Source organism: Sarcophilus harrisii, chromosome 2, assembly GCF_902635505.1.
Source record: "Sarcophilus harrisii chromosome 2, mSarHar1.11, whole genome shotgun sequence".
NCBI classification, from domain to species: Eukaryota; Metazoa; Chordata; class Mammalia; order Dasyuromorphia; family Dasyuridae; genus Sarcophilus; species Sarcophilus harrisii.
The window spans coordinates 127,213,478-127,239,159 of record NC_045427.1 but is presented as its reverse complement, the minus strand read 5'-3'; the positions used below and the strand labels follow the sequence as shown (position 1 = coordinate 127,239,159).

The 25,682-nt window shown below is 35.1% G+C and overlaps 1 protein-coding gene across 3 annotated transcripts in view; it reads left to right on the top strand.

Moving 5' to 3' along the window:
- The window catches only part of ZMAT4 (zinc finger matrin-type 4), a 542,554-nt gene that overhangs the window by 454,093 nt on the left and 62,779 nt on the right, over window positions 1-25,682 (top strand). For 2 of the 3 annotated variants that reach the window (XM_031950743.1, XM_031950742.1), the window contains exon 8: window positions 4,097-4,193. The exons of the other annotated variant lie outside the window; for it this stretch is intronic. In XM_031950743.1, coding sequence (XP_031806603.1) covers window positions 4,097-4,193 — 97 coding nt within the window. The remainder of the gene's footprint in view (window positions 1-4,096; window positions 4,194-25,682) is intronic. 3 annotated transcript variants of the gene reach the window in all.

Genomic DNA, 25,682 nt, shown 5'->3' with positions numbered 1-25,682 from the left:
GCTTCAGGCTTTGCTTGGGTTGGCAGTGACTCCTCAGGATGCAGTGATTTTGTTTTCTTCCTATTTCTTTTTTTTATTTTAAAAAAGAGCCATTTTTAAAAGCATATGTGCTTGTATTTAACTGACTATTGAGTACCCACTGGTCAGTGCTTGGAGGCAGAATTGTGCAGTGGGAACTTGGAACATCCGAGAGTTCCTCTACAGCTCACTGGCTACATTGGGGAAATGAGACCCAGAAAATAATGAATGTCTTTGTATTAAGAGCTGAGCCATTCATTAAGTCACAGTGGGCAAGGAGACTAATGGAATTTTCAAACATTAGATTGGATAGGGGAGACAACTTGTTTCCTTGGCTCTAGGGCCTGGACAATAAAGTCTTATTCTTTATCAACATCAGAAGAACAGCAGAATTTGTACCCAAATCTGTTTACAATGCAACCTGGGTTAACTATATTGCTTGGAGAATGAATAATAGGGGATGGTAATGATAATTTCCAGTTCTGTGGAAGGTTAAAGCAGACAGAAAATGTTTCTTTTTCACTCATGTTTTAAAAAATATTTCTTGAAACAAAGCTTCACTTTCTTGCTTTTGAAAGTGAACCTCTATATCCAAGAAAAGAGATACCTATGCAATGCAAATGAAGATTTGGTAGTAGAGATATCAGCAGTCTGAGAAAAATCTGCTACAAACTTTTATAGAGGATTGATGGGGTATTACAACATTTGTCTTTAAAAGTTTCCCTGAGGTATAATGGACACTACTATTTTGTTAGAAATGACTCAAATGACTAGACTTGACTTTAAGATCTTTGGTAAGAGAGAATGGTACTTATATAAAACCAAATAAGCAATTTGTCCTTTTGAGTTTTAATAAAATAAATGCTTTTGAGCTTCTGAGAAGAAAGCACCTTTTCAAATCCAAGACAATTTAGTTGCACTGATCACCCAAAATCATAATTATACTTCTTTAATACTTCAGTATATCAGGGCAGCTAGGTGTCATAATGGATAGAGCTCCAGTCCTGAAGTCAGGAGGACCTGAGTTCAAATTTGACCTCAGACACTTAACACTTCCTAGCTGTGTGACCCTGGGCAAGTCACTTAATCCCAATTGCCTCAGGGGAAAAAAAACCCAAAAAAGCAAACAAAAAATACTTCAATATTTCTATGACATGGGTACTCATGGACATGGGTACACACTGCAATCAAGGCATCTCTTACCTGACTACTTTGAGAATCCAAGGACAACACTAAGACATGGGGATGTATCAGAAGAGATCTTAGTATAGGAATAATGATTTTTTTTCCCCCTGAAGCAGTTGGCATTCAGTAACTTGCCTCACACAACTAAGAAGTATTAAGTGTCTGAGACTAGATTTGAACTCATGTCCTCCTGATTTCAGGGCTGATGCTCTATCCACTGCACCACCTCAATGCCCCAATGATGTTAATTATAACAGCAGCTACCATTCCCTTAGCATTTTTGGTCTTTCAAAGTCCTAGCCTCACAATAGGCCTGTAACATAGATCAGTTATATATTTGATGTTCCCATTTTACAGATTTTGACAAGTAAAGCAACTTGCCCAAAGTCACCCAAGATGTGTTGAAGGTAGGAGGAAAGTACATTCACCAATGTGGTTGGTCATCTCCTGAACCCTTGTGTAGCTTCTCAGGTGTATTGTACAGTAATTTCCACATATTCTGTAGCTCTGTGATAAAATGCCTAATATTTATTGTTGTGCCCTCTTTCTGGCTTCAGAAGCAGGAGCACTATAATGGAATGTAACTATGCCGACAAACCATTAGATTTGTTGCTGTTCTTTAAAGTGCCCATTTTAAGCATTGCTATTTATGTCTTTTACCCTGCCCAGCTGTCACTGGTTATGCAGAGGCCCTTGCTTAGCCTGCAGTCAGTCCGGGAGGCCCTCTATCCTTAGCAGATGCCATTAAATATTATAAGACTGTTGAGGAAATTCACAGGGAAGGGAGCCCACAACTACTTTGGGCATATACTGATTCTGAGCATGAAAGATGATCTATAGGAGTCCCAGCTGTGGTGGCTGTGATTTCCTATGGTACCTACATTTGATCTCCACCATCATTTCTCATGTAGAATCCAAAGGATAAGGGGGAGTACAAGTAAGGTTCATCCTCATGGAATAACATTTCTTAGCTATCTCATTCACTATTATTTTGAGAGGCTTGTGAGATGATAGAAAGAGAACTAGATTTGCAGTCAGAAAACTACAAGACATTACCTGCAACTGAAGATAACAATGTCACCTCTCTGAAAGGCTCAAAACACCACCTAAGTATATACATATTCCCCTCCTCAGTTTCTGTGTGAATTTCTATTTATTTGAATACCTTTAGAGATATGAATCCAAGTTTACTATTATAAACCAGAGTTGATATTCATTATTATTTTGGGCTGAAATCCATCATTATCTTGGGTTACTTGTGATATCTCAGAAAGAAAATAGACTTATAGTGAAAAGGTCTAAGGGCAAGCTAGACAAAGGTTCTTAATGTGAGGTCCAAGTACTTTTGGAGGATTTGTTAAAAAAAAATACATTGATAACTATTTCATTATAAATGGTTTCCTTTGTAATCATATTTTTTTTTTCATTTTATGCATTTAATAATATTATGCCCTTTCCCCAAGGAATTTAAAATCTAATGAGGGCAACAACACGCAAAAGGAAGATGAAAATTTGATGGGGAAGGAAAGAAAAAACCTGACACTGGAATAATGGAAAGTTCCAAAGAACTCTTAAAGCAGTACAGGTGATGGAAAGAGCAGAGAAAAATCACATTGGGAGCCCTTCTTTAAGTAGATTCTCTAGAGTTTATGGCCTTGACCTCCAATAAGAGAGTCCAATCACAAGGATAGATAGAGGGTGCTGATGAAATGTGAATATTAGACAGAGTCAATTTTGTATCATAATTCAGATATATAAGTGTTGGGTGTATTGTGAAGGGATCACCAGGGATACTTTCAATAGTTTGAAGATAGGAAAACAAGCAAATGAACACTACTTATCAAAATGGACAACACCTGAACCCAAGCTGTCAAAGTCCTCTGAAATGGACAACAAGACATTTATTTGCCTCATATTATAGACTCTGCTGTGTATCTCCTACTCATATAAGTTGTTCTCTTTCAGGAAATTAAAAAAAATGATTATTAAAACATTGATTTTTAAAACATTGTAAACTGGCTACAAATAACTTGCTTCTGGACTTTAGGAATGTGAAACAACCCTGGTGCAGCAGGAAGATGATGTATCTCATGTCATGTACTGTGGTAAAGCTGAGTAAAGGGGTTCAGTTCACATTGCAATTTAGGAACAGGACCAGACTAAGGCACTATAATACAATGGGAACAGCCTGGATTTGGATTCAGGAAACATGGGTTGGAGTTTCCATTCTACCATCAGTGTGACCCTTCTGAACAACCTTAAATTTCTTCCTTTATCAAATGGGCATAATGATACATTAATCAACCCAGTCAATCAGTAAGCATTTATTAAGCATTTATTGTGTGCCTGACAATTTTTAAAATTCTGGGCATGTCAAGAAAAAGGAAAAATGGACTCTGTCCTCAAGGAGCTTACATTCCAATGAAAGAGACAATGTAGAGATAAATTGATCGCAAAAAGATATTAGAGGGAATTAATTATAAAGGGAAAGACACTAGCACCTGAGAAGTCTCCGAACGGTCTTTTACATGAGTTGCTGTTTGGCAGCCTACCTCATTCCATCAGCTATCAAATAGCATATAAATATGAATTATCATTAGTATGTAGTATTGGTATACTTATTTAATAGAATAGTAATGAATTTTAATATATGACTAATAATAACATTCCATACTTTATAATATTTGGAAAAGGAAAGGTTTTGGTGGAAGGACAACAGATTGGAAGGTTTCCTATTGTCCCTCAGATACATTGTGTGGGAAGTTGCTGAATTTGCCAGTTCTGCCAGGATCCGCTAACTAAACAGATGCCTCTTTTGAGTTGTAAACAGAAGACAAGTAGGGGATAGGTGGCTGGGACCAGGGTAACCTAACTACTGGTTTTGTGTTCACAGGTCTGAGGCGCAGTTACACGTGTAGCATCTGTCATGTCACCCTCAACTCAATAGAACAGTATCATGCCCACCTGAAAGGCTCGAAACACCAGACCAAGTATGTACTTTCCCCTCTTCAGTTTCTTTGTGAATTTCCATTTATCTGGATGCCTATAAAAACATAAACTAGAGTTAATATCTCATTTGGCTGGTATTCTTAAAGCAGGGGAAGTGCACATCTTGAAATACAAACGTTCATTTCTATTAAAATGTGTATCCTTGTGTAGAAAGGATGGGAAGAGAAAATTAGCAGTAGGACAGGAAAAGGCTCAGAGGAAAGGTGCTTGTTTATTATTGTTGTAAAGTGCATCCAATTAAGCCATTTTTGCAAAGTTCATGTATTGGAATAAGAAACCGTAGTTCCAGAAGATGAGACTTTTCTTGTACTTAGGTGTAATTTTTTTTTTTTTTTAAAGATTTCTATTCTTCTTCTTCTTCAAAATAAAGTCCTATCTTTATGCCTCATTCAAATCCTCATCACAACATGAAAAGGGGCAACATTCTTAATTGCGGCTCTACATACCCCTTTGAGTTGACTTTGAAGGTGGAGCCCATTACAGTGAAGTTGGACAGTTGGTGATTTTTCTTTATACACAACTAATGAAATTGCCCGCTAGAAGTGTAAAGGAATCCATTTTGTTAAAGAAAGCACCCACACCAATGAAATCAGAGATCCTTTAACTGTTGAAGTGATATTCATTTAGAAAATGATTGAACTCCTATTATACACAATGAGTAGATTAAGGCTTAACTAAGACTGAAAACTAAATTAAGTGATCTTGATGAACATTTACCAATATTCAAATCCACTTTTTAAGTGTAGGTGACACTCTGCTAGGCACTTTGTGGGAAGACAGATGCACAGATGAAAATGAGACTGCAAGCTGCTTAAAATTTAGTAGGGGAGGTTAAGTACACAAATAACTAGACTACAAATAGAATATTATAAGTTCAAGGAAAAGATATAATGTGCTTTAAGATTTTAGAAGAGAGAGGACTTATTCTTACCTGACAGGATGAAAGAAAATCATGGAGCTAATCCTTTAAGGTCAATTAGAGTTTTAACAAGGAGATATGTAGATATGGCTTAAGCAAATATAGAAAACTATTGATGAGTTCAGGGAACAGAGAGAAGTCTACTCTGTTGTTGAGTAATAGGGTACGTGGAGAAGCAGTGTGAAGAAAACTGAAAAGTTGGAGTCTCTTGAATGACAGGCTGGGGAACTTGATCATAATCTATTAGCTAATTAAGAATCATTAGGATTCTATTCATCAAAGATTTTGGCACTAAAGTGGTCACTTTTCAGTCCTACCTCCTAACATTGTGCCTCATATATTTTTGGTGCTTAATAAGTTATTCTGGATTGATTGATTGATTGTCAAACTCATGTACTAGAAATGTTACTTTGGCAACTCAATCAAAAGGGGTTTGAAGAAAGGAGGTGAGTTAGAAGAATATTGCAATAGCCCAGATAAGAGGTACTGATGACTTGAATAAATGTGACATCTTTGTGAGTGGAAAGGAGGAAATTCTTATGACCCCTATTTCCAAAGAAGAGCAGGACTTAGAAGCTAATTGAATGTGAAAGAATGGCAAAAGGAGGAGAATAAGATGCCACTGAGCTTTTTTTACCTGGATGACTAGGAGAATGATAGAGCATTAGCAATAAAAGGGGAATGAGGAAATTTGGGGAAAGAATGAGGGGAGTGACTCTTAATTGCAGGAAAGAATAACCCAGTAAGAAGTTCAGAGAAAGCCTAATCGAAGGAATTAATAAATGTCCTAATAGTCCTGCAGTGCAAAGCTAAGACACTTTGAACAAAAAGATGATGAAATCTCAGGGAAAATATGGTGACTCTTAAGGAGAGTCGTGTTATTCATACTGACATAGAAGAGAAAATAACTTAAGAAAGCACATTATTTGTTCAGAATTAGGGCAGAGGGAGAGCATGGCTAGACAATATTTGAAAAAGTGGTTGGGGTCTTAATGGAGTGCTAGTTCAATATTCTTCAGTAGTGTGACAAGGCAGTTAAGAAAAGCTGGTGTGAGCTTAAATTGTATGAAAAGAAGCTTAATGTCTGGAAAGGAGAAGGTGATAGTGTTGCTGTGCTGTTTTGGTCAGACCATACCTAGAATTTTGGATTGATTTCTGTGCATTCAAATACTAGAAAGAACATTGAAAAGATGCAACACATCCACACGGAGGCAAGGTAGGAAGGGGACTGAAAAGCATGCTCTCTGAAGATTTATTGAAATGTCTGGGGCTGCTTTGCCTAAGGAACAGAAAAATTAGAGGTGACATGGTTATCAATTAGAAGTATTTAAAGGGCTTTTATGTGGAAGAGAGTTTACAATGACTGCTTAGTTCCAGAAAGTCTCATTATGAGAAATAGATAGAAGAAGCAAAGAATTAGATTCTGGATTGATTTAAGAAAAAACTTTCTAAAATTTTGTTCCAAAGTTTAATTACACATCTTGGGGGTGAGCTCCTTGATGAGCTCCTTCATATTAGAGGTTTTTAATGGGAATTTGAATGAAAATTTTCTGGCATTGCTGCATCAGGGAATTGTATTTCAGATATGAGATTGAATATATGAATGCTGAGATCTCTTCCATTTCTTGGAAGCAGTTTCTTGATGCAATTATTTTTTCTTTCTTCTTCTGCCTCCCCCCATCAGCTCCCATGGATTCAACTGTAATCTTTAGCAGGTGACTTTCAAATCTATATAGCTAACCCTTATCTCTCTACAGTTTTCCAGTCTTACATCTTTTTTTGTTTACTTCTTCCTGCTGGACATCTCCTTCAGCTTGGTGTCTCATTGGAACCTCAATGTGTCTAAAAGAAAAATCATTATGTTCCACCTAAAATCATCCTTCTTCCTAATGACTTTATTTCTTTCTAGAACACCACCATTCTTCTTTTTACCTGGGTTTCCAAACTTAGAACCATCATCGTTTTTCACTCAGGCCCCATATCCAATCAGTTGCTAAGTACTGTTGCTCCTACCTAAAAATCTCTCAGATCCATTCCATCCATGCCATTCTTCTGAGCTACTGTTCTGTGCTTTTCTAGCCTTCTAGCCTTTATCACCTCTGGCCTGGATTATCTCAATACCTTTTTACCTCATTTCTCTGCATCTAATCCATTGACTCTGCAGTTTACTCTCCATAGCTACAAAATTGATATTAATGAATTATAGACCTGCCTTTTCTGTTTTGGCATTTATACCTCTTCATTATCTAATTCCAATCTTTCTTTGCTAATTATAATCTGTTTCCCTAGCTCAAAGCTTCTTAAACTGTGGGTTGTGACCCCATATGGGGTCCTGTAACTGAATGTTGGGATCTTGAAATTATGATTTAATATCAGGAAATATTCAATTTGCATATCTATTTGATATACTTATATATCCCATTTGTCCATATAAAAATTTCTCAGAAGAAAAGGGGTTGCAAGGAAAATGTTTAAGAAGTCCTGCCCTAAATAACCAAATGAGTGTTTCCTTGATGCTTCCCAATCTTTTATTTTCTACCTCTGCAGCTTTATACATGCTGTCCTCTATATCTAGAATTTTCTCTTTTTACATTAAATTATGAGCGCCTCAAGAACAGGGTCCATGTTTTTGACTTGTTTTGTATCCCCAGCATTTAGCATCGTGCCTTACACATAATAACAGCTGAATAAATGTTTGTAGCTTATTCAGTCACTCACTCTTCACTTCTTTTAAAGGCATTTAAGCCCTGTCCTTTTTTTTTTCTTTTTTTAAAAAATTACTTTCAACACACATTGCTTTATGAATGATATTGGGAGAGAAAAATCAGAGCAAAAAAGAAAACAAAAACATGGGAGAGATAAAAAAAAAACAGAAAAAAAAGAAGTGAACATAGCATGCGTTGATTTACATTCAGTCTTCTTAGTTCTTTTTCTGCATGCAGATGCCATTTTCTATCCATAAGCCCTGTCCTTTTAAACCTTTGCCTGAATTATTAGTTCAACCTTCTGCCCTCAATCACTTTGCAAATAGTATGCATTTACTGATTTATAAACATATTCTATTCCCTCTGCAGAATATAATTTTGTGTGGTCAAGAATTGTTTTGTGTTTATTCATGTATCAGAAGAATGTTACTGATATCTTATCCAACTCTCATATGCTGGATATATGTGAGTCATAGAAATTGAAATTTAGAAGGAATCTCATTGTCTAGTATAACCCATTTGTTGTGGAATCATTTCAGTCATATCCTACTCTTTGCGAACCCATTTGGGATTTTCTTGGCAAAAATATTAGAATGATTTGTCTCATTTTACAAATGAGGAAACTAAGGCAAACAGGGTTAAGTGACTTGCCCAAAATCACACAAGTAGTAAGTGTCTGAGTTTGGATTTGAACTTAGGTCAGGCTCTCTATCACTGTGCAATTTAGCTGCCCAGTGTAACCCATGCTTTTAAAAAGGTTCCTTTTATACTGTATTTGGCAAGTGTTTTATCAAGCTGTCATTTGAAGAGTTCCCATAAAGGAGAGGCAGTACTTTTTAAAGCAGTCCATTTTTTCTTTTGATAGCTCTAATTATTAAATTAAAGCTAAGTATGATGATGGTGATAATAACAGCTAGCACTTTTATGTCCCAGGCATTATGTTAAGTGCTTTACAAATATTATCTCATCTGCTCCTTTTAACAAAGCTAGGAAGTGAGCATTATTATTATTCCCATTTTATAGTTGGAAAGCCCAAGGTAAACTGAGCATAAGGGATTTACCCTAAGTCACACAGTTAGGTAAGTGTACTTAACTAAATTTAACTTCTATACTCCATGGTTGAACATAACAAATTTTATCTCTGCCTCTGGTGATAGCTCTGCAATGACTTGAAGCTGACTGTATCCCTTCTCTATCCCTCCACCTTCCCACCAATATCTTTTCTTCTCTAAACTCATCTTGCTCTCATATAATATGAACACGTCTCACATAATGACCCTTCTCCAGATAGTTTCTGATTTATCAGAGTCCTACCTGAAATTTGGTCCTCAGAGCTGAATGTAAAACTCTACATGCAGTCACTTCCCCTCTCAGCTTCTGTGAATTACTATAAAGGAGGGAATTCCAGTGAGTCAGTGAGGAAGGGGAAGGTAGTCTTTGGTTATCCATCACATTTTAACAAGGAGACTAGATCTTACTCATTTCAATCTCCTCACTTGTAAAATGAGAGGGCTAGACCATATAATCTTTGAAGGTCTTTTTAACTGTATAACTCATGACCTTTTTATTTCTTTTTCCTCTCCCGTCCTCTGTCCTCCCTCCCTCCTTTCATCCCTCTCTGCCTTTTTCCCTTCCTTCCTCCCTTCCTTTTTCCTGCCCTCCTTCCATTCTTTTCTCCTCCTCCTCCTCCCCCTTCTTCTTCTTCTCCTCCTCCTCCTCCTCTTCTTTCTCCTCCTCCTCCTCTTCTTCTTTTTCCTCCTCTTCTTTCTCCTCCTCCTCCTCCTCCTCCTCCTCTTCTTCCTCTTCCTCCTCTTCCTCCTTTTTTTCTATTTCTTCTTTTCTTTTTCTTCTTAACAAAGGAAGCCCAGGTATAAGACTTACTCAAAGTCACACACACACACACACACACACACACACACACACACACACACACTCAGTGGTGCAGAATTGAGATGAGAATTCAAGTCCCTGCCTTCTGGCCAGGTTCTTTTTTCTTCCCAGTACCATGCCAGAAGTATGACAGACTTTGGCTGCAGCTAAGTTCTTTAGCAGATGTCATCAACAGCATAATGGCACCTGAGCTTCTCTCTACCATTAACCCGCAGAAGAAACATTAAAGATCTAATGACATTAAAGGTTTACAAATGCAAATGTTCACACTGCTGTGGAAAGCAATTACCTATTAGCAGATTTTCTGAGACTTCCAGGCCATCTACTCTGTCAATTAGTACAAATGATTAAAATGAAATTTAAAGGGACATGAATCCATACCATATATTAATGGATGATTCTTCCCTAATATACTTAAATTTGAGCTTTGGGAACCCTTCTAGGCCTAAGTATTTTATATTATCTAGAAAGAGAGGATATAAAAACTGTCATTAGTTACTTTGATACTTCAGGTGGTTGAAAATGACTCACAAGTGTCCAGGAGGATAAATCAAGTTGACAACCCAACCAGCAGTCATTTTCAAATTTGCTTCTGCCCCTGAGTTGAAAACTTAAATGAATCCATCTCTTTTTTTTTTTGTCATTTTCCCAAGCCTCCAGAAAAGGTCTCATATTATTCATTCCCACATTAAATGTGTTCATTTATTTCTTATGTACTTGAATGGTTGCACAGATAGAATGAGTTTTAGGCTTCGTTTCAATGTGTGCCAGATACTTTGGAACACAATGCAGGCTTTGGAGATAGTCATGAATTATCTAAGGGATGAAAAATCTTAAATAAGGCACTTTCATAAGGCATGCCAATAAGTCAGAGAGAAAAAGAGCTTTCCTAATTCTTGGCTGGCAAAAGCAACTTAAAAGGCACAAGAAACGATACTATCTCAAAAGGAGATAAATGCTATTCTGAAGGCTGAGGAGAGAAATCCCTCTTTTTGAACTTTTAACTTAATAATAATCCTTTGCATTTATATAATACTTTGTAGTTTACAATGTGTGTTACACATCTCTTATCTCATTTAATCCTCTTAACCATTGTGAGGTGGGCAGAAGAGTTTTCTTTTTTCTCCCTCTCCATTTTACAGATGAGTAAACAGACATCCAGATGGGCTAAATGCCTCAGACTTGAAGAATCATGAGACTGGAAGAGGCTTTCAAGACCATCAATTCCAAATTCCCCCCCAGAATTCGAGAGAGGGAAAGTGCAGGATCACACAGTTAGGTCTTTTAATTCCAAACTGAATATTTTTTTCACAACCCCATGATGCCTCTTGATTTCAGACCAAGAATATTAACAGCCAGAGAGGTTTGTCACGTTTGTCCTTTGTCTGCTCTGTTAATGTATGAGCTTTTTTTAATCCAGAAAGAGTCCATTATGAGTGGATTATCTTATGATGACCAAGTAATGGAAGTAGTAAGCTTCCTACTGAAAAGGGGATATCAGTATCTATAAAGGATATGTGTCTATTATGTGCCAGGCACTATGCTAAGTGATTGGGATACAAAGACAGACAAACATCAATTCTTCTCAAGGAATTCACAATCTAATGGGAAGACAATGTGCAAACAACTATATTAAATAAGATATATAAAGAATAAAATAGAGTGGTCAACAAGGAAAAGGCTCTAATGAAGGAGAACTGGGATTCTTGTAGAAGGTGGAAGGTAAAAGGTCTTGAAAGTGGTCAGGAAGGGCAGGAAGTAGAGATGAGGAGGGAGAGTATTCCAGAACCGGGAGCCAACAGTGAAAACCTCCATGTTCTAGGACTCAGCTTTATCCTCTATAAAATACTGTCTACTACACCCTCTGTGAAATACATTATCTGATACATCATTCCCAACACTTTCTCCAATTCTAAGTATAAGATATTGTCATCCTAATCGACTGTCAGTTCCTTGGGGAGATCAAATACTACCTTAAAATGTATGTTAGCATAGTGAGAAAGAAGGAAATATACCAAGGAGAAAATTTGGAAAGTAACCTATATGGTTATTTAGATTTTTTTTCCTTTGGTAGACTCTCCCAAATGAAGCAAGGAATGGGATGATTACATCTGCACTGCTCCTTGGAGCTACCTGTTAACCAATGTATTCAAGAATGAAGCAATAAAGACAAGGGCTAATGTTTTTAGTATGGGGCAAATGGGTAGGTCAGGTGGCTGGTGAGTTTGTGGGCATGTGGGCATGTGCACATGAGGGACCCAGAATTTGGAAGACCTTGTTATTCCTTTTATTTATGGTGTTTCATATTCCTTTTCCACTTCCTTTTAATTCTAATGTCTTCTCTTTATGATTTCCTATTTATCCTACATTTACCTTTTTTGTACATATTTGTTTGTGAGCAGGGAACGTCTTCTTCCTCTTTTTGTAACCTTAATACTTAGCACAGTACCTGGCATTTACTAGACACTTAATATATGTTTATTGATTGATTGATTCTGTGTCCTTTCTTTTGGAAAAGTCTCCAGTGAGTCATGACATGTGTCTTTGAGTTTCTGGAGCTGTACTACACCTGTTTTACCCAATTGACTGAAGGCTAGTATATCTGCAATAGGGTGTTAATAATAAGATTAGGGTCAGAGCATCTTGAACTTCTGACAATTATTTCTGAGGTACTGAAGGCTGTACCAAGGGTAAAGTAGCTGTTAAAATGATTGGCACTCAATTTAATAAATATTTATTAAGTATTTACTATATGCCATATTCTCTGCTATATAGGAGAATATAATGAAAGATAAAAGCAACACTTTTCCCCAAGTACCTTACATTCTAATGGGGGCAGTATGATAATATCGAATCGAAGTTCTTTGCTCAGATAAAACTGTAACAACACAGTGCAGAGGGGTATCTTTCTGCCATTTTGTTTATGGAACAGTTATGGGCTAGAACTTGAAACAAGGTGCTAAGTCAGTGGAATTGAGAGAGACTATAGTTATTTAGCATGGGACTTAACAGTTCTCTATTTCAGTACATGTGCTTAGTACTTACTATAGTTCTTCAAGATTCACAGCTTTGATAAGAGAGCATATATAAGCTAGGAGCCTCAGCCAGGATTCAGTCAGGGAGATTCAGAAGCCAGAGAATACAGGTGGAAGCTCAAGCTCTCGGAACCTCGGCCAGACTGAAAGGCTCTCCAGAAAGGAGATAATGAAGGATCTAGACTATAAGAAAGCTAACCAGGCCACAAGAAAGGAGACAAGACTTGGAAAGAGCCAATAAAGGATTTGTACCTTAATCCCTGGCTGCACTCGTGGTGATTACTGAACTGAAATGAAGACTGCCTCCAGAGACCCCAAGAAAAGAATATTACATTTTAAAGAGAATATTATAGGACAGGCTGTTGGGAAATAGTTGGAGAGAGGCTAAAATCATATGATGATTTAAGAAGGGAAAGAATTCTTAGGTATCACATTGAAAGATGTGCTTCTACATAGAGATCCGACATAAATCATTATGGGGCTGAGCACCATTCCTGAAGTTAGGAGGACCTGAATTCAAATTTGGCCTCAGACACATACTATTTTGTAGCTATAAACAAGTCACTTAGCCCCAATTGCCTCGGGAGTAAAAATTATAATGGGGAAATGTAAAGCGGAAGATAATCATTCAGAGTTTATTTTTATTTTAGAGAAGTCAGGAAATTTAAAAAAAAGTATAAACAAGGATTTCAAAGTGTTCTTTGTCAATAATGGTCAACTTTTAAAAAAATTATCAGTAGTATTTTATTTTTGCAAAACATGCAAAGATAAATTTCAACATTTGATTTTATAAGACTTTGTATTCCTAATTTATCTCCCTCCCTCCCTTATCTCCACCCTCCTGAAGATATCAAGTAATCTGATCTAAGTTGAATATGTATAATCTTTTAAAACATATTTCCATATTTGTCATGTAGTACTAGAAAAATCAGAACCAAAGTGAAAAAAAAATGATAAAAAAGTCTCCAGAGTATAAAGAGCAGTGTTTCAAGAATAATTTGGAATTATGTCCAAAAGATTAGAAAATGTACATTTTTGCCCTTAAAGTACCAATATTAGGTCTGTGTATAAGATCAAAGAAAGAGAAAAGAATGTATATGAACATGAAATATTTATAGCAGCTTTTTTGTGGTGGCAAAGAATTGGAAATTGTGAAGAGATGCCCATCATTTGGGGAATGGCTGAACAAGTTGTAATATAATTATGATGAAATATTATTGCACAATAGGAAATGAGCAAATAGTATGAGATACTACAAAGTGAAGTGAGCAGAAGCAAGAGAATAGTATACACAGTAACAGCAATATTGTAATGATGATCAACTGTGAAAGACTTAGTAACTGATCAGGAAAATAATCTCAAACAATTCCAAAAATAAAATGATGAAATGTTATCTGCCTCCAGGGAAAGAACTGGTAAATTTTAAATACATATTAAAGCAAACTTTTTTTTCAATTTCTTTTTGTTTCTTTCTTTTTCTTGGACTTTTTTGGTTTGTTTTGCAACATTGCTAATATAGAAATGTTTTATATAAACATATAATTGATATTATATTGCTTGCCTTCACAATGGGTAGAAAAGGGATGAGAGAGAGAGAATTTGGAACTCTTTTTAAAAAAATGTTTAAAATAAATGAATAAATTTTAAAGAAGACTATTCTCTATGTAACATATGCCACCAACACAATAATGTCAAGAATGTTCCATATAAATTTATTTTTCAAGGAAATAATTTAAAACCTATTATATTTCCTCTTAATCTTAAAATCCATTATCATCTATCTTGAATAATATTAGGGATGAATTATGAATTAGAGTCAACTGAAGCATCTTATTAACCACTTAATTGGTTACAAGTTCCTTAGAAACATGTAATACTAACTTGTAATGTATTTCAACATAGTAGATGAGAAGGATGTATGTCAGAGAGTGATATGGAAGAGAACGTGTATGTAAATTTGGATATGTGGATATCAGTGATCTCTATGGACCTACTAAAACCAAAATTGAATCTTTTCCCCATGGTATCAAGATATGGCACAGATTCAAAAATAGTAAACATCTTTTCTTTTTTCTTTTGAAATTGGAGACTTGGGTTTAAATCCTGATTCTGCTGCTCAATTCTTTTATTTTTTTAACTTTTTAAAAATTCTTTTTTTTCTGATTACACATGTACATTAATTTTTTAAATATACATTTCTTTATAAATCAAGTTGTGAGAGAAAAATAAGAACAAAAGGGAAAAACCAGGAGAGAGAGAAAAAAAGGAAACAAAAAGTGAACATGGCATATGTTGATTTACATTAATTCTTCATAGTTTTCTTTCTGGATGCAGATGGCATTTTCTGTCCAAAGTTTATTGGGATTGCCTTGGATCACTGAACTTGTGAGAAAAACCAAATCTTTAATTGTTGATCATCACACAATCTTGCTGTTACTGTGTACACTGTATTCCTGGTTTTCTTGTTTCACTCAGCATCAGTTTGTGTAAATCATTTCAGGACTTTTTAAAATCAGTTTGTTCATAGTTTTTTTATAGAACAATAATATTCCTTTACTCTCATATACCATAACTTATTGAGTCATTCCTCAATTGATGGGCTTCTACTAATTTTCCAATTTTTTTTAAATTATAGCTTTTTATTTACAAGATATATGCTTGGGTAATTTTTCAGCATTGATAATTCCAAAGCCTTTTGTTCCAATTTCTCCCCTCCTTCCCTTCACCCCCTCCCCCAGACGGCAGGTAGACCAATACATGTTAAATATGTTAAAGTATGTTACAATTATTCCAATTCTTTGCCACCACAAAAAAGAGCTGCTGCAAACATCTTTATACATATGGGTCCTTTCCCCTCCTTTATGACTTCCTTGGGATGTAGACCCAGGAGTAGCAAAGAGTAAAAATCTTAATATAAACCAAGGAAAGAAAAAGTTTGAACATTTTGAGCCAAAGTGTTGAGGTTACATTAAATCACTAAATGAAGGCAATATCTACAAATCTTTACATTTTTTTTATTCAAGACACATTAAGAGTAAAGCTATTGAAGTGATGACTGTGGTTAAAATATTAAGGAAATTACAGGCAACCTGGAATCAAAATTGACATTTGATATTTTTAACACCAATATGCTATCTATCTTAATGCAAAGCTTCGAAATTATAAAGTGGAACATTACAGATTTGGAAAGCATTATAACAAAACCCAATATAATATCATCAAAGCACAGGACCCTTTACATTAAGGGAGAATACAGAAAGAATGAAATCCTACCTATGAAAAATGAAGACAAGAATTTAATAGACATTTTCAGATCACAAGAATAACAGGTCAAAAACCTACAGAAATATTTTTGGAACAAACAGATATCACTTTATCAAACAATAATAAGAGTCCAACGAGGTACAAGCTCTAGATTTGCTGCATTCAGAGTATTGCAGATCTGTGGGGGGGAAAAAAAACAACTAAGAACCAGGATTAGAATTAAAAGGTATATTTACACGAACTCAGCCAATAATATATCTACAAAGGATTTCAAACAAATGAATAAGTAAATCATGAAGATCTATCTGTAGAAATGGGGGGAGGGAGAGCGATGTTTAATCTGGTAATTTGGAACTAGTTCATTGTCCCACTACATATTATAGACAATCATTCTTAAGGAGATTGGACTTAGAGATCAATATACATTATGCAAAGAATTAACAGAACTTGTGCAACACATCATTTCAGACTATAAAAATAATGCCCCTAATGAATACAGAGTATGACAGGATATGGTGGCAAGAATTACATATGATTAACTCACAATTTTTCATACACTGATAGACAACTTTTCATACTACATATACGGACCTGAAGATATCTTTGAGAATTCAGCAAATAAATTGTACCATTAATGCAGACAAAACTTCTGCTTACACTATTGCCCAAGTATTATACTGATCCATACAGACTTAAGGATGTTTTCAATAGACTTTACCATTCCACACATCCATAATCTCAAAGCTTGCTAGACTGAAAAAAAAAAAAAAAGCCTTTCAAAATATAAATGCTTGGTGAGAAGATCAAAAACATGTGGGAACACAGAGAGGCATATATCCTCATCATCCTACCTGCTGCTAGAGTTGTACTAAGGACACTTTTAATGAGCCTACAGAAAATGAACTTATATCCTCATACTTATTTTCAACTACAAAAAGGCATTATTTTATTCACCTTTGCAGTAGTCTAAAGCCCATTAAATATACAGTACTAACAGTGGGATATTTATTTTTCCATGTACTACTTCCATCTGAATTCCACTGAAATGACAGGAACATTAAAATAAAAGATACCAATGATAGTTTACATTTATGTAATGCTTTTATCTCATTGACTTTATTTGTCCTTCACAACCTTTGTGACATCATTTAGTATCATTATTATGAATCCCATTTAACAGATGAGGAACAAGTTCTTCAGAGGCTAAATGAGTAATCTAATGTAACACAGCTAGCAGTAAATGGAAGATTCAGGACTTGACCATAGATCTTTTAATTCTATTGGAACTATTAGATTCTGAGCTTCTTGAGGGCAGACACTGTCTTTTACTTATCTTTGTATCCACAATCCTTATCACAGTGCCCAGCACATATTAGACACTTTAATAAGTATTTATTGGATGGCAGACTTTTTGAAAAATTAGATTTTCGTGCATTTATCCACTTATATAATAATTTTTTTCAATAACTTGGGACAAAGTCATAGAGAATATGATTTTCTGATTTGCTGGAACAATATGGCTGAGGCAAAGAACTAATATATCAGATGAAAATGCTAGGATCCAAAAATGTCTTATTTTGGTGCAAAGGACTGAAAAGGAAATTAAAACCATGAACAAAATGAAGGATGTAGAAAAGGGATTAACTTGTTCTGATTAGTCCTAGAAGGGAGAACCAATGGCAGTGGGTGAATGTCACAAATAGGACAGAAAGATTTTGGTTTAATACAGAAATTAAATATTTTCTAGAAATTAAAATTTTCCCAAGACTAAATGACCCGTATATGAAGGTATAACTTATCTTTTACAGGAAATCTCCTAGATAACTTAGGATGATCACTTGTTGGATATGTAGGTGGGATTCTTGGTCAAGTATGGACCTTATTAGATGACCTCAGAACTCTCATACTATTCTGAGATTTTGTTTTGCATATTTTTTCACTAATATGAGGTGAAGTTTTATTATCTTTTTCATGTATCTTGCTACTTTATTGTATATGAAACATCTAGGGATACATTGTAACTAGTACATATAAATAAAGTTCTTTGTGGTCTTGAGATGATCCAAATTGGGAGCTTCCTTTCTTTATTAATTGAAGAGTTACACATGACATATGATGTTCTTTAGTGCCTTTCTGCCTTTTTTATTTTTATAATCTCTTATTCTTTGTTTCTTTCTTTATAATAAGAAGATTTGAGTCCATAATAATTATATTTTCTGATTTGAAATTTGTGTGAGAATTCTGTTTTGTTGCTAAAGAAATTCTATTGTGAGTACTACTGAAAAGCTCTTTATTTTGTTTTGAGTATTATGCTCAAGGTGTGATTGTGTTGACACAACTTCTAGTTTTTGTCCTGTAACTAATTAACTATGGTGTCTAGATAAGACCCTTCCCCTCTCTGTCTGTTTTTCCTCTTCTGTAATATGAGAGAAGTTGAATAAATGATCTTTAAAATTATGTGATAATTTTACTTAAAATAATAGAAAGTATTCCACCTCATCTGTTGGCCCATAAGCATTTATTAAATGCCTGCTCTGCACCAGAAGTTTTACTAAGTCAGATAATCAGAATTTATTAAGTACCTTCTTTATGTCAGGCATTGTGCTAAGTTCTAGGGATGCAGAATTCTTCAGGAATTCACTTCAGGAAGTCAAACAGAGGAGACAAGATGCAATGATGTACGAACAAGGAATATATAAGAGAAACTGGAGGTAATCAAAAAAGAGAAGATATTAGCATTAAGGGGAATCTAGAAAATTTTCTCATAGAAGATGAGGTTTTATCTGGGATTTGAAGCAAGGCAAAGGGTGGACATGAGGAGGCATGATAAACAGCAAAAAATGTCCATATTTTCTAGTACTAGGAACAACACAGTGACTAATATCACTGGATAACAAAGTAGGGGAGAATAAAGAAGACTAGAGTGATGGGAGGAGAGCAGAATGTGAAGGGCTTTGAATGCCAACCAGTACTACATATTTGATTCTGGAGGTTTCTTTTTTTTTTTTTTTTTTCTCATTGTTCTTTTTTTTTTTTTTTTTTTTTTTTTTTTTTTTTTGCCTGCCTAAATGGCAGGATGACCAGTAGATGTTAAATATATTAAAATATAACTTAGATACATAATAAGTATACATGACCAAAACATTATTTTGCTGTACAAAAAGAAATTCTGGAGGTTTCAAGGAGTCATTGCAGCATATTGAATGTGGAAATGGGGGAGGGTACCTGATCAAATCTCTCTTTAAGAAGATTACTTTGACATCTGAGGTGAAAATGGATTGAAGTTGGAAGAGACTTGAGGCAGAAAGATTAACCAGTAGGCTAATTGCAATATTCTAAATGTGAGATAAGGAGGGCTTGCACAAGTGAGGTATTAGAATATTAAGCGAGGGAAGAGGGTTATATGAGAGATATTAAAAAGTAGAATTGATAGTACTTACCATCAGATTGCATATGAGATGGTGATAGTACTCTTAACAGCAGTTGGAAAGTTCAGGAGTGGAAAGGGTTTGGCAGGACAGATAATGGGATCATTTTTGGACATATGACATTTAAGATGTCTATGGGACTTCTGTCTTTAGATATTACTCTATATTAAGATCCTAAAGTTAAAGGTATTAGGTCTGGACATTAGGAAAGAGTTTAAGGCTGGATAATTGTTTTACAAAGGGTTAATACCAAGATCTAAGGAAATGAACTGACTTGCTTAAGATCATGAACCTAGTCACTGGCAGAGTTAGGTCCCAAGACTCATTTCAGTGCTATTCTACTTTACAAAGTAGCCTAGTAATCTTTGGCCTACTCATTATCATTTCCTGAGACAAAAAGTTAATCAGATAGCCCAAGAAAGAGTAATCAATCATTCTCACAAATTGTTGCTAGATGGTTTGAAAATAGATCATTTTCTGATTACATATAAATTCTACTGCTCAGGAGTGGAAGATCTCAGAGTAACTGATTAATATTAGAAGGTGCAGAATATTAGCCAAAGACAAGCTGTATATTTTTATCCTCAGGATCTCAGAGCAACTGCATGACAATTTTTCTTAAGTTGTATCCCTAGTATTATTGTAATGGATACTGAAATCTATGTTGAGAGGTGCATGTGTGTGTGCGCGCGCGCGCGCGTGTGTGTGTGTGTGTGTATGAGAGCATGTATATAAATCTACCAATCAAATTTCTAGCTTTAGCCCCATTCTACTAGGTACTAATTATTTTATGAAAGAATTTAATAAAAATGATAAAAGAAACCTAAGTACACTCATGTAGTACTTCTACTACATGGAGAAGGAACTGAGACATTGTTTCAACTCCCCCATCTAATTTCTAAAGCTGGGCAAAACCTGTTTAGAGTTTTATTCATAATCCCCAACCTTAGCTGTAGTCTCCCCAAAGATTTTGAGGTTAGAGGAGACTTGTTATTCAGTCACATCCAATTTGCTGTGGCCCCACTTTAGGTTTTATTTTGTTTGCTTTGGTTTTTTGACAAAGATACTGGAGTGATTTGCCATTCCTTTCTCCAACCCATTTTTACAAATGCAAAAAGTGAGATAAACAGAATTAAGTACCTTGTCCACACAGCTAGTAAGTTCTGAGGTCCGATTTGATCCTTATGAAGATGAGTCTTCCTGACTTCAGTCCTGACACTATCCACGTGACCAATCAACCTTTGATAATAAATATTCTCATTCCTAGTAAAACTGACCTTGTGTACACATGGCGACAATGGCATAGAAGCCAGATGCCTTTCTTGATTATAGTTGTGCAGTCAACCAGGTCAATAATACTTCACCTCCAGGGTCTTAGTTATTTTGATGCTCAGATCAAAAAATGTTATTGTCCTTGGGACTGTCATTACAACCTAGCCTTGAAAGAAATAGAAAAGAAAATGCTTGAGAATATAACCATGTAACCCGAAATGGTTATTATAAGATTTATTTTTGTTCCTCAGCACAGGATCCTGGGCTCCACTAAGTGTCCCCCAGATCTCTTTCTTTGTCTTTCAATATTTGCACTGACCTGATTCCAATAAACACCACTCTCCAAAGGCAATATGGATCAGACAAATGAAGCCATTTCAGAACATTATTGTCCACGTCAGAGTCAAAATTTCCTGTTACAGAAACTAAGGATCAAAGGACCCTTCACAAATCTTCCATTTTGGGTAGGTTTTCACTTACGAAATTACAATGTTGGAGAAAGAGGAAGGGGTTAATATATCACCCCCCCCCTTTTTTTTGCAAGTATAGAACAAAAGGTTGAGGAACAAAACCAAGATGACAAAGTAAAAATGGACTCACATGAGCTCTTCCCCAAACTTCTCCAAATATCTTTAAATAATGACTCTAAACAAATTTTAGAATAGCAGAACTCCCTAAAAAAGACAGAGTGGACAGATTATAATAATTTTACAATCCAAGACAACTTAGAAAGTTGGCAGGAAAAGGCTGTTGCACTAGGGTGACAAAAGAGTGCAATCCAGCATAGGCTACATCAGCACAGACCAGGCCAGTGAAAACTGGGCCCAGCAAATCAGAAACAGGCCTTGGGGTGACTAACTTAGAATTAACAATAGTGGTTTCCAGATTTCTTAGCCCACAGACATTAAGGGAATTAGACAATGGATCAGAAAAACATTTACAAGGGTCCCTTTATTGGACAAAGGGGAAGATTCAATTGTATGGCCTATACTTGAATCTGGGTCATAGTCCTGAGTCTTCCTTGTATGAGGAAGAGCACTAGCACAGCAGAACTTATGCTACAAGCGAGCAGGAATCCTAGTCACAGTTCCAGGTTGAAAAGACTGCTTTTGGAAGCTCACAGACCAGTGCACAGTACAGGAGAGTAATAAGCACACTTCTCCTTAGATATATCATCTTAGGATAGTGCCTCCTTTACTTAGAAGGCAGAGCCCTGCTTTAGCATAGAGTTAACAGTCAAGAAATAGGCTGTAAAATGAGCAAACAACAGAAGATAATTCTGACCATAGAAAGTTACTGTGGTGACAAGGAAAATCAAAACAAACACTTAGAAGAACACAACACAATCATAATTCTTGCATCCAAAGCCACCAAGAAAAATATGAATTTGTCTCAAGTCATGAAAGAACTCAAAAAGTATTACAAAAATCAAGTAGCAGAGGTAGAGGGAAAAATAGACAGAGAAATGAGAATCATGCAAAGAAATAATAACAATAATAAGTGAACAGAATGATAAAGGAAACAGGAAGCACCAAAAATACTGAAGAAAATAAGCAGAATTGGCCAAATGGAAAAGGGAACATAAAAATTTACTGAAAAGAAGAACTTAAAAAGTAGAATTGGCCAATTGGAAAAGGAGGTTTAAAAGCTCACTGAAGAAAATAATTACTTAATAGATAAAATGGAATAAATTAGTTAGTAACTTTGGAGACATCAAGAAACAATAAAACAAAAATATACGTAACAATAGATGATAGAGTGAAATACATCAATGGAAAAACAATTGACCTGGAAGATAGATCTAGAAGAGTTAATTTAAGAATTATTGGTTACCTGAAAGTTATGATAAAAAAACATAGATATCATCTTTTTTTTCTTTTTTTCTTGTGGTTTTTCCCTTTTATTTTGATTTTTCTTTTATAACATGAATAATATGGAATTATGTTTAAAATGATTATACATGTCTAGTCTATATCAGATCACTTGCTTGTCAGGGGAGGGTAGAGAATGAAAGAGGGAGAAAAAAATTTGGAACTTAAAATTTTACAATAATTTACAAAAATTTTACAAATTAAAAACTATCTTTACATGTAATTAAAAAATACTATTAAGTTAGGTGTCATATTTCAAGAAATTATTAAGTAAAACTGCCCTGATATTCTAGGATCTGAGGATAAAATAGAAATTGAAAGAATCCACCAATTATTTCCTAAAAGTAATTCCAAAATAAAAACTCTCAAGAATATTTTAGCCAAAATTCCAGACTTCCTAGATAAAGGAGAAAATACTGCAATAGTAAAAGAAAACAATTCAAATATTGTAAACCCACAGTCAGGATAACACAAGATTTAGCAGCATCTGCATTAAAGGATCCAAGGACTTAAAATTATGATATACTAAAGGATAAAAGGATATACTAGGATTACATGAAAATATCACCAACTGAGCAAGACAGTTTAATCTTTCAGGGCAAAAACTAAACATTCAATGAAATAGAGAACTTTCAAGAATTCCTGATGACCACCAGAGCTGAATAGAAAATTTGACTTTCAAATACAAGAAGCAAAACAAGCATAAAATGGTAAATAAGAAAAAAAACCATAAGGTATTTGATAAGGTTAAACTTTATAATCCTACATGAAAAAATATAACTTATAAAATTTTTTCTCATTATCAGGGCATTTAAAAGGAGTATTTAATAAAAAGAAAACAGAGGTATGAATTGAATGTGATAGTATGATTATCAAAAAAATAAAATTAAAGGGATGAGAAAGAAGAATGTACTGGGAGCAAGCTAATATGAAAGAGATTTTACATTGGAGGGGGAAGGGGGAAAATGAAGAGAGGAGCACATAAACTTTACTCTCTTTGGAATTGGCTCAAAGAGGAAATATTCACACTTAATTTGGTATAGAGCTATGTCTTACTATACAGGGAAGTAGGAAAGGAAAAGGACAAGAGAAAATAGGGGGGTGGTAGAAGAGAATGCAGTTTCAGGGAGGTGAAAGTAAGAAGCAAAACATTTTTAAGAATGTACAGAATTCTAGCTGTGTGACCCTGGGCAAGTCACTTAAACCCAATTACCTCAGCAAACAAACAAACAAAAAAAAAAATGGACAGGATAAAAGGAGAGGAAGTATAGGATGAACAGAAGAAAAAGAGAATGGAGCACATACATAATTGGCAGTCATTACTGAACAAAAAAATTACAATGAGTTTCTCTGATAAAGACTTCACTTCTTAAGCATATAGAAAATGGAGTCAAATATATAGAAATAAGAGCCATTCTTCATTTGATAAATGGTCAGAAATATGAGCAGGCAATTTTTAGACAAAGTAATCAAGGTATAAAAATAATCACCATGGAAGAGAAAAATGTAAATTAAAACAACTCTGAGCCACTACCTCACATGTCTCGGATTTGCTAATATGACAGAAAAGGAAAATGACAAATATTGAGGGCATATAGATAAATTATTACACTAATGGAATGTTGGAGGGGATGTGGGAAAACAGGGACACTAATACATTGTTGGTGGAATTGTGAATACATTCAACCATTCTGGAGAGCAATTTGGAACTATACTCAAAAAGTTATCAAACTGTGTATACCCTTTGATCCAGCAATGTTACTACTGGGCTTATATCCCAAAGAGATCACAAAGAAGGGAAAGGGATCTGTATGTGCACGAATGTTTGTGGCAGCCCTCTTTGTAGTGGCCAGAAAGTGGAAACTGAGTAGATGCCCATCAATTGGAGAATGGCTGAATAAATTGTGGTAGGTGAATATTATGGAATATTATTGTTTGGTAAGAAATGACTAACAGGATGATTTCAGAAAGGCCTGGAGAGACTTACACAAACTCATGCTGAGTGAAACGAGCAGAGCCAGGAGATCATTATATACTTCAACAACAATACTATATGATGATCAATTCTGATGGACCTGGCCATCTTCAGCAATGAGATGAACCAAATCAATTCCAATGGAGGAGTAATGAACTGAACCAGCTACACCCAGCGAAAAAATTCTGGGAGATGACTAAGAACCATTACATTGAATTCCCAATCCCTATATTTTTGCCTGCCTGCATTTTGGATTTCCTTCACAGGCTAATTGTACAATATTTCAGAGTCTGATTCTTTTTGTATAGCAAAATAACGGTTTGGTCATGTATACTTATTGTGTATCTAATTTATACTTTAATATATTGAATATCTACTGGTCAAAAAAATTAATACACTAATGTATTATTGGTAAAGTTTTATTTTAATTCAACCATTCTGGAAAGCAGTTGGGAACTATGCCCCAAAGGCTATAAAAACAAGCATACCTTCTAACTAAGCAATACAGTTCTCTAGGCCTGTATCTCAAAGACATAAAAAAGAAAGAAAGAAAGAAAAAGGATCTATGTGTACAAAAATATTTAAAGCAGCTCTTTTAGTGGTGGTAAAGAATTGGAAATTGAGAGGATGTCCATGAATTGGGGAAGACTGAACAAATTTTATATGATTGTGATGGAAAGCTATTGTGCTTTAAGAAATGATGAACAGGATGTTCTCAGAAAAACTTGAAAAGATTCATATGATCTGATGCAAAGTCAAATGAACTATTATTGGCAGGAGAACAATGTACACAGTAACAGCAATATTGTGTGATGACTTGCTATGAATCATTTAGCTATTCTCAGCAACACAAGGACCCAATACAATGCTGTATGACTTACTATGAACTGTGCTGTCCATCTCCAGAGAAGAAACTAGTACAGCCCAAATACAAGTCAAATGTACTTTTCCTTATTTTGGGGGAGATTAACTGTGTTTCTTTCACAGAAAAATTTCCTGGAAATATATTTTACATGACTATACATATATGACATGTTAAATGTACAGGATTCTGTAATTGCCTTGTTAATGAGAGGTGAACAGGGGCAAATAGAGAAAATTTATAACTCAA